The following is a 9861-nucleotide window of genomic DNA, read 5'->3' on the forward strand; positions in this document are numbered from 1 at the left end:
ACCGAGCCCCTGCCCGGGGACGGCGAGGGCTGCCAGACACGGGTGGCGACGGCACGCGGCCCCCGGCCACCCGGAGCGAAGCGGCGAAGCGCCCCAGCGACACCGCTCCCCTCAACCTGCGCGAAGGCGACGAAGTCCCCAATCGACGGCCCCGCCGGCACCGGTCGCCGCGCCTCCTCCACCAGATCCACGTCTGCCTCATCCTCCGACTCGGCATCGGCCAGCGCCCAGAACCTACTACCACCAGTCGCCACCATCGTGCCCGCCCCCTCAGCAAGCCACGCTCGCGCCGAAGAGCAGCCAGTACCGCGCCGGACCACCGCCCAGCCCGCATTGGCCGTTGCCCGGGGCGACTAGGACGAATCGCCCGTGCCGTCGCCAGCAGGAGCGCCTAACGGTCCGCTCATTTCCGCCTCCTTACACTTTGTCCACCATCACATTTGCTAGTAAAATGAAATAGGAATTTCTGTAAAAAATGAAGAGGGAGAGCGGTCGAAGCTACAACAAGCATTCTACTAAACAAAACAAAAGGACTACTACTGAGGCATGGCTCACTAGTTTAAAACTAACGGGCTGAAGCCCATCTCATATCGACTGAAAACGGAAATCGTAGGAATATCCTATATGACGCATGCTGCGTCGACCAACGACTAGACGCACAGTGTAGCCATGATTGGGCCAGCCCATTTTAGCATAAACGGTAGTGAAGGACACTGTATCGACTGCACTGCGGCACCGTTGTTTACCCCTTAAAAAATGTAGCACCGTTTTTCAGTTGTTTTTTTTAGTTCTGAACTTTTTTTGTCATTGGCATTTTTTTAATTCCAAACATTCTCTGGAAAAGTGAAATTTTTTGAATTTGAACAAGCACATTTTTTTGAAAAATACAAACATTTTTAACAAAACGTGCACAAGTTTTGAAACTACAAATATTCTCTGAAAATATAATTAATTTTGAAATCTGAGAAAATTTTCAAATTCGCAAACATACTCCGAAATTCCAAACATTTTTTAAGAAATTTAGAAAGTTAAATTTTGGAACATCTAAAAATATGATTTTTCTGAAAAATGCGAACATTTTTTTTAAAATTTAATATTTTTCGAAAACATGAAGAAAATTTAGAAAAAATGAATTTATAAATAAAATAAAAAATGAACCAGCAAAAGAAACCAACATGAAAAAGCCAGTTCCTTCTAGAAGGTTCGCAAAACTGGTAAAAAAACTGTACACAAAAAACACTACGCTAGCTAATGGGCTAGCCCACTCTGTTGCTCCCTCGGGCATCCCCTGTGCGTTTCAGCAACATTACGTCGCATTGAGCGTAGTATAGGAAAACGTATATATCTAGAAAAGTCATCCCACTAATTTATTTTAAGATGCAAGCATACCACCTCACCATACAATGATGAACGGGATAAGGCCCACCTCAACATGCAATCATGCATGAATAAAATTCACCACAACATTGAACCATGCATGGCAAAATATTTTTCATTCGATTATCCTACGTATTTAAATAAATATTTTACTACTATACATAACCAAATATAATAAGTTGTATATATTTTTTTGGTTCAGATGTTATCAAACCAAATTTTCATCAATCAATTCATGCAGCAACGTGTGGGATATCCTCTTGTTCTAGTAATAGACGGTTGCAGATTGTCTGAAGGATAGAAATATTTTCAGGTGGCTGTTATATAGCAAAACCGTGATGGTTTACGTAGAGCTACTTCTATCTTTGGGACTATCATGATAAAAGAGAGCAGGAGCGCGCGAGTCGAAAACCAGAAATGTCAGGATAGAAGTCGACACTCTAGGGCATATGTAGATGTGTTCTAAACTCCTAGTTATTGCACGTCTAGGTGACTCAATCGGACATAAAAAGAAAAAGAAATAAATTAAAAATACTCACATGAATCTTCACATAGAATCAATGACATTGGACTTAGATGTGCAATACCTAGGGCACATCTAGATGTATTTTAGTAAAACAGATAAATAATCCGTACACCGGAATTTCCATTAGGCAATATATATCAGATAACAGATTATTCGACAGGGAGACAGACCACTACAAGATACAGGCGCCCGTCGCGTCCGATACCTCCGGCGGTACCAGCGTTAGACCCATAGCCGGGGACAGGGGCTTGTGGTGGGTCATATACACGTAGACAATGGGTACAAAATATACGAAAGATACAGCTCCGATGCGGGGCTTGATTACGTCCCGGACCTTTTTTCTCGTCGTGGTCGTCATCATCATCGGAGAGGAAGCGCTAGCTATAGCTACTTTAGGTACATGACCGGATCACGATCACCATGGGGTCATGTGTATCTAGTAGTAGTGGTTTCATGCTGGAAAGGGAGGAGGTCTGTTTAGGTCCTTCCTGCACCAGCCCAGCCATCACTGGGTCTTGAGGTACCATGGCCTGGAAAAAGGAGAGAATAAACTGAGGGTTAATCTAGCTTCATAGGCATGGATTTAATAGCTGAAAATGAAATTCATAAACGAAATAGAAATGCTTGGCTCACAGTATAACAAGTCCGAATGTTCCCTGTAAAGGCAGGGGAGAGAGAGATGCCGACAGAAACAAAGGTCTTTTCCAGTCAAGGACATTAATTTGAAAATAACATATACTTAGAGCGGATCTATTCTAGTCTAGGGGGACAAAAGGAAGAAACCTAAGAGCATCTCCAGCCGCGTCCCCAGAAAGGCCTCCCCGGCGATTTTTTCGCGCCGGCGCCGAAAAATCGGCTCAGGCGCGCCCCAGGAGCCCGATTTTTGCCGGCCTGGGCCGAAATTAGCGCCGGCGGACCCAGGCCGAACCCGGCGCGCTGGGGCGCTCGTGGGCGCCGGGGCGAGCGGTTTTGGCACGAAAGAGCCGCAGGCCCGACGCGTCAGCGACACGGCGTGTCGTCTTCCCCCCAACGCCTCGGTTTCCCGCGGGGAATCAATGGCAAGGCTGCCGCCGGTCAGCCTTACCATTGATTCCTCACGGGCGGCGTGTCACGGGGCGGCGTGCCGACGCCTCCCCTCCCTCGCACGCGTACACACGGGCGCGGCGCGGCTATATAAGCCGGTGGCCTCCCTCGCCTCTGGCCACACCAGCCCTAGCCCTAGCCGCCGAACTCTACCTCTCCCGAGCGCCGCCGTCGAGCCCTCCCTCTCCCGAACGCCGCCGTCGAGCCCTCCCTCTCCCGAGCGCCGCCGTCGAGCCCTCCCTCTCCCTCCCTCTCCCGATGGCCGAGCGATTCCCCGGAGATGAGGCGGCGGCCAACGGCTTCGGCCGCCGCTCGCTCCGCGAACAGGAGTCTTGGCTCCTGTTCCAGGCGAACATCCCGGCGCCGCCGGACATGCGCGCCGGGCCGACGGGGTGGAGACTCAGCAACGGGGGAGTGCCCATTCCCCCGTTGCCCGACGCCGTGGCAAAACCGTCCTACTTCGCCCACGAGGTCGAGGTCGTGCGCGCCTCCCTTACCGACGCCCAACTCGCCCTCCCCGAGTACGCCGCCGACAACCAAGCGGCGTGGACGGCATACTTCCAGCGCCGGCAACAGCAGAGGATGGCGTCCACCAACGACGCGCCGGTGGTGGCCGGCCTGAAGAACAGCGTGGGACGCCACCTGTGGTGGGGTGTCCCCGGCCGCACCCTCGAGGGCGTTCTGACGTACCACGAGGGCGGCAACGACCCGCCGTTGGCATACCCCCCGGCGAGGGCGGCAGCCACGGCCACGGCTCACCGCCGACGCGACGGGCAATGGTTGCCCAGGAGGTTCGGCGCCTCCTCTTCTTCCTCCTCCTCACGCTCTTCCTCACGCTCCTCCGGCACTCCGGCGCCGCTCGGCGTCAAGGCCGAGCCCGTGGCGGAGCCGCCGCTCGGCCGGCGCACTCGCAGCGCCGGCATCGTCATCAACGAGGGCGGCCGGCGCGCCTCCTCGTCGGCTCCTCCGCGCTTCGTCAAGCCCAAGACGGAGCCGGGGCTGGCGCCGGTGAAGACGGAGCCGGGCCTCCCCACGGTGAAGACGGAGCACGACGGCGACGTCGAGCATGACGACGACGCGGCCCTGGAATGGGCGCGCGCGGACTCCCTGAAGATGGCGAGGGAGCGCCAGTGCACCGCCCTGCAGCGATTCGCGCAGCGCCGCCGGGGCCGCGACGAAGGAGGAGTTGTCGTCATCGAGGACAGCGACGATGACGACGCGCCGCCGCCACCAGTTCGCGTTGGCGACGCCGGTCAGGGGTCCACCAGGGACGGCCGCGTCAAGGAGGAGAAGCCCGACGACGACGACGGCGGCGAGGATGGCGGCGACGATGGCGACTACGCCGCGTTTAGCCAGTTTCTTTTTTAATTAGATATATTATGTAATAAAAATCCGCGACTATTATGTAATATATGCCGAACTTCGCCGAACTTTGCCAAACTTTACTATATTTTTGCCTTTTTTAAACGCGCCTGGGGCGGTCCTGGGCCGGGCGGCTGGGGACCAACTTATCCCTAGGGCCATTTTTTGCGCCGGCTCACCCCCAGGCGACGATTTTAGGCGCCCCCTGAGGGGCCAACGGCTGGAGATGCTCTAAGATTGGAATTTGTCCTGTACGTTCATATGCGAAAGGAGAGAGAACAAAACATCAACTGTGAAAAGGAGGGACAGCACTTTATGCCCGTCGAAAGGACAACAAGCTTTATGTGCAAATCTTGAGCAAAAGCATGCTCTAGCTACCTGCTTACTACACTTTTTTGGTATTCCGGACAAATTAGCATCCCGTTTAAGCTTTTCTTGCCAATTAAGGGTATGTTGTGGTTAAAACATTAAGCCTAGAAACCTAACAAAGACGCGCTGCTTTTGAGGTTAGTTATCAGATGGAGGGTAGGATATATTCTCATGCTGTCCTTTCTTCACCGTTTTTATAGGTTTAACTGGTAAATCCATAAAATTAACTCTGCGTTTACCTGAAGAGCCGACTGAAATTAACTATGGTAAACCTGACAAAAATTAACTATAGTATGACTGCGCTTGTGTATATGACCAAATAACATACATGGAACATCTTTGAGCAACACCATTTTGATTTTTTTCCTCGGCGGCACAAAGTGCGATCAGGTCATCGGCAAACAAAAATTATCTTGTTCATATTTAATGTACATGATTGAATCATTGTTGGATAAACCCCAGAGATTTCACAAAACAAAAGATGATAAAACGTCAAAAAAATCTAAGACCTAGGTATTTTGCATGTTGATTTCAGAAACCAATGATTTCGTTTATGACCAGTTTGATTGAATTTCAATTAAAATTGATGCTCTAAGAAAGTTACTCTCACTAAAGGTTTAACCAGATTGGCTAATATTTATCAGAAAGGGCTCCTAGAAATACACCTCAAGGTTTGAGTGAGCAGTTCATGCCTTGCTTAGACAAAACAAGCTCCAAGGACGATAACACAATGATATCGCGAAAAGAAGATCATATTGTTCGGACAGAGCAAATGCTAGCACGTACGAGCATGTACTTTTTTCGATAAAGGGGTACGAGCATGTACTATATGATTCTAATCAGGTAGTTCATCCTATAAGTAAAATGGAACATAGAGATCTATTTAGCTTACAATTAATTAAGTAATTAGCTTACAACTAGGATTACTGTAAAACTTGATCTCCTGAACATCGAAGTCTTGAAGTGTAAGCGACATCTCCGGAATGATACGTAATTAAGTGAGAAAGTAAAGCACATGGTTGGCTATGCTCGGTGAAATGAATGAATGAACAAAAATATGTTCATGGATAGTCAAGTAACTAGCTTCTCAAGAATGGTAAAGAAGTCAATGCTACCATATTTGCAAGGCCACATAAATTACAAACAAAATTCAGTTCAGAGAACATATATAGGTTTTTCCTGAAGGTCAAGAGTAACTAAATATAGCATTTGCAAAACATGGAGAGTTTATTTTGGAAAAGGAGGTTAAGATCCCCGGCCTCTGCATCAATCGATGCATACGGCCATCTTTATTTATTATTCAACAAAGGTCTAACAAGAACATACATCAAGCCACCCGAAGCCATCACTCAAACCTACAAAACTCGATAATGTGAAGTGCTCTTACTCTTCATATCTAAATCCGGTGTCGTTGCCGATGCATCCACATAACGTATAAAGAAGGAAACAGTGAAGTCCATGCCCAAGGAAGCAGCAAGAGACCATGCATATTGGTAGAGGGAAATGCATGTATGGAGGGAATATAAAGCATCCAGTGCAAGTGACTGCACGGAGAAAGCTAGCCAGGCCGGCCGAAAGGAACACCGCCCTTTGCACACACCACATGAGTAGTAGAGGGTGGCCAATTATGTGATGATGCATGCATGGATGGAACAGTCCATAACTGAGGAGATTCAGACAGACTACTTACTACCTCTGCGCCTCGGTGCTGCCACCGCGGCTGGAGCTGCTGCTGCCGCCGGCGCGGTTTTGCAGCTCCTCGTAGTGCCTTAGCATCTCTTTCAGGGCCGGTTCGTCCACGTCCTTTTCCAGCTTCGCGTAGTGCCTAATCACATCCTCCACCGACTTGCCGTCGCCAACCTCCCACGCCACGTTCTGCCAGAAGTCTGGCGTGTCCGCGTACTTGGCCAGCGCATTCTCGAACACCTTGTTCTGCTTGAATGTCCACGACGAACTCATGCTTGACTGGGCTGTGGCTTCTCAACAAGAAAGGAAGCTAAGGTGGATTGCAACGCCTAGTGTTACTACTACTACTAGTACGACTACGGTTGCTACATCACCGGCTTGGCTTGTGTTTATATGCAACAAGAGTGTGGGCAATGGTGCAGCTTATATAGTGGGAGGAGAGCGATAATGCTTGGGAATGGTGGGGGTGGATTGGAATTTGGAGGTGTTAGCAGCAGTACCATGGATTGATATAGGCATGGATGGATTTAATGGCTGAAAATGAAATCCACAAAGGAAATAGAAATGCTTGGCTCACAGTGTAACAAGTCTGAATGTTCCCTGTAATGGAAGAGATGCCGACAGAAGAGGGTCTTTCCAGTGAAGGACATTAATTTGGAAATGACATATAGAAGCGGATCTATTCTAGTCTAGCTAGGGGCGCAATAGGAAGAAACCTAAGATTGGAATTTTGTCCTGTACGTCCATATGCGAAAGGAGAGAACAAAACATCAACTGTTGAGATGAGCGGCACCTTATGCCCGTCGAAAGGACAGCAAGCTTTAAGGGACTGAGCCCGCAAGCTTTACGCGCAAATCTTGAGCAAAAGCATGCTCTAGCTGACTGCTTACTACACTTTTTTTGGTATTCCGGACAAATTAGTCTCCCGTCCCAACTGTGGCATCTCCTTTTTTTGCCAATTAAGGGCATGCTGTGGTTAAAACATACTATACAGTAGCTTATAAAGCCTAATAAAGGCGCGCTGCTTTTGAGGTTAGTTACCAGATGGACTGTAGGCTATATTCTGATGCTGTCCTTTCTTCACCTTCTTTATAAGACCAACTGATAAAGCCAGAAAAATAAACCTGTGTTTATATAGTGATAAACCTGTGTTTATATAAGTGATAAACCTGACAGCAGTTCACTACTACAGCCGCCACGTGAAACATCTCTAAGCAACACCATTTTGAATTTTTTTTCTTGGTGAAACAAATTGCGATCAGGTCATACGCGAAGGGAGATTATATTGGTCGTGTTTAAAGTACATGACTGAATCATTCTTGGATAAAACGTCAGGTATTTCACACAAAAAAGATGTTAAAACGTAAAAAAAAACTAAGACCTAGTTTTTTTTGCATGTTGCTTTCAGAAACCAATGGTTTCCTTTATGACCAGTTTGACTGAGTTGCAATTACAATTGATGCTCTGAGCAAGTTAATCTCATTAAAAGTTTAACCAGATTGGTTAATATTTATCAGAAAGGGCTCCTAGAAATACTCTGCAAGATTTGAGTGAGGAGTTCATGCCTTGTGTAGGCGAAACAAGCTTAAGGATAATACTATTGAACAAGATAGCCAAAAGAAGATAATATTTGTTCAGACAAAGGGAAATGCTAGCACGTACGAGCATGTGCTCTTTCCACAATGATATGTATATGAAAAAGCAAAGCGCCTGATTGGCTACGGTAAGTGAAATGAGTGACGGAACAAGAATATGTTCATGGATTAGTCAAGTAACTAGATTCCAAAGAATGGTAAAGAAGTCAATGCTACTACATTTGCAAGGCCACATAAATTACAAACAAAATTCAGTTGCGAGAACATATATAGTTTTTTCCTGAAGGTCAAGAAAGATAACCAAATATAGCATTTGTAAGACATGTAGAGTAAGAAGGGAACAGAGAACTCCATGCCCAAGGGAGCAGCAAGAGACCATGCATATTAGTAGAGGAAAATGCATGCATATGGAAGGAATATAAAAGCATCCAGTGCAAGTGACTGCACGGAGAAAGCTAGCCAGGCCGGCCGAAAGGAACACCGCCCTTTGCACACACCACATGAGTAGTAGAGGATGGCCAAACCTAACATGTAAGACCTGAGGCCCCAACCAAGCCACTTGCCGGGTATGAGGCACACACCACATGAGTAGGAGAGGGTGGCCACTTAATTATGTGATGATGCATGTGCATGGATGGAACAGTCCAGAACTAGGAGATTTCGGACAGACTACTTACTACCTCTGCCCATCGCTGCTGCCACCGCGGCTGGAAACGCCCTTGGTGTTGTTGTTGCTGTTGCTACTGGCACCGTTTGTATGAATCTCGTCCACGTCTTTTACCAGCTCCGCGAGGTGCTTCTTCACATCCTCCACCGACTTGCCGTCGCCAACCTCCCGCGCCACGTTCTGGAAGAAGTCTGGCGCGTCCTTGTCGTACTTGGCCAGCGCATCCTCGAACACCTTGTTCTGCTTGAATGTCCACGATGAACTCATGCTTGACTGGGCTGTGGCTTCTCAACAAGAAAGAAAACTAGGGTGGATTGCAATGACTGCTGTTACTACTACTACGGTTGCTAGATCACCGGGCTTGGCTTGTGTTTGTATGCAACAAGAGTGGTGGCAATGCTGCAACTTATATAGTGGGAGGAGAGGCTAGTTGGAGAATAATGCTTGGGAGTGGTGGGGGTGGATTGGAGGTGTTAGCAGCAGTACCAGTGGGCAAATCAGCGACAAGCTTGCATATGAGCCACAAGAAGAAAGAAAGAAGGAAATGAGAGGAGAGATTTCATTTCATATTTTCATTGTACGAAATGATTTTTTTTTAGAAGTGTACGAAATGAAATAGCCGGGGAGAATCTGCATCGCCTCCTCGGGTCTGCCGGAGGAGGGGGAGGCCCCTTTCATCTTTTTTTGTCCCCCTATCTTCACTGAGACTACTTGTACTTTAAGCGGGCTAATGACTACTATGATTAGTAATTACCGTAGGCTAAATATACCTAAAGCACATGCTGACCATGCAAAAATGGCAAGGCGATTCTTCTTTGGACCGTTGAAGCTTTAAGGGGAACATAAATTATTATATATATTATCACTACCTATCACTAGAAAAATATTTTTTGAATGATGCCCAAATGGGTTGGTATTGCCTGGACTCTTAAACCTCAAGTTAAAAGTGCTAATTCAAGTTAAAAGTGCTAAGTATTCATCATAGATCAAACGTTCAAACATAGACACTTCATAGAGTATTTGAAAAATGTGCACAGATCCTTACTGAGTGGTATACCATAAAACTTCCACTTCAAGAATATTTAGCACTACAAAAAGCTGCAGAGCTGGGAATTTCATCGTACATTGATGTCCTTCTTTCTTAGAAAGCAAACGTACACTGATTGAATGTCTGTTGTAGACATTAGGAACAAACA

The 9861-nt window shown here is 47.5% G+C and overlaps 1 protein-coding gene across 2 annotated transcripts; it reads right to left on the reverse strand.

The window, feature by feature from the left end:
- Nucleotides 1-1923: 1923 nt before the first annotated feature.
- Nucleotides 1924-9026, reverse strand: LOC109743281 (protein RADIALIS-like 4). Of its 2 annotated transcripts, none has more exons than XM_020302358.4 (2): nucleotides 6411-7452; nucleotides 1924-2433 (listed from the first exon to the last, which is right to left on the reverse strand). In XM_020302358.4, exons 1-2 carry the CDS (start codon nucleotides 6674-6676, stop codon nucleotides 2409-2411), a joined length of 291 nt encoding a protein of 96 aa, XP_020157947.1. In that variant the 5' UTR covers nucleotides 6677-7452; the 3' UTR covers nucleotides 1924-2408. The 2 variants fall into 2 exon arrangements, with proteins under 2 accessions (XP_020157947.1, XP_040250770.1); XM_040394836.3 differs by lacking the exon at nucleotides 6411-7452 and adding an exon at nucleotides 8679-9026 and having other exon boundaries at nucleotides 1926-2433.
- Between the last annotated feature and the right edge of the window lie 835 nt (nucleotides 9027-9861).

The sequence above is a fragment of the Aegilops tauschii genome, chromosome 7 (assembly GCF_002575655.3).
Source record: "Aegilops tauschii subsp. strangulata cultivar AL8/78 chromosome 7, Aet v6.0, whole genome shotgun sequence".
NCBI lineage: Eukaryota > Viridiplantae > Streptophyta > Magnoliopsida > Poales > Poaceae > Aegilops > Aegilops tauschii.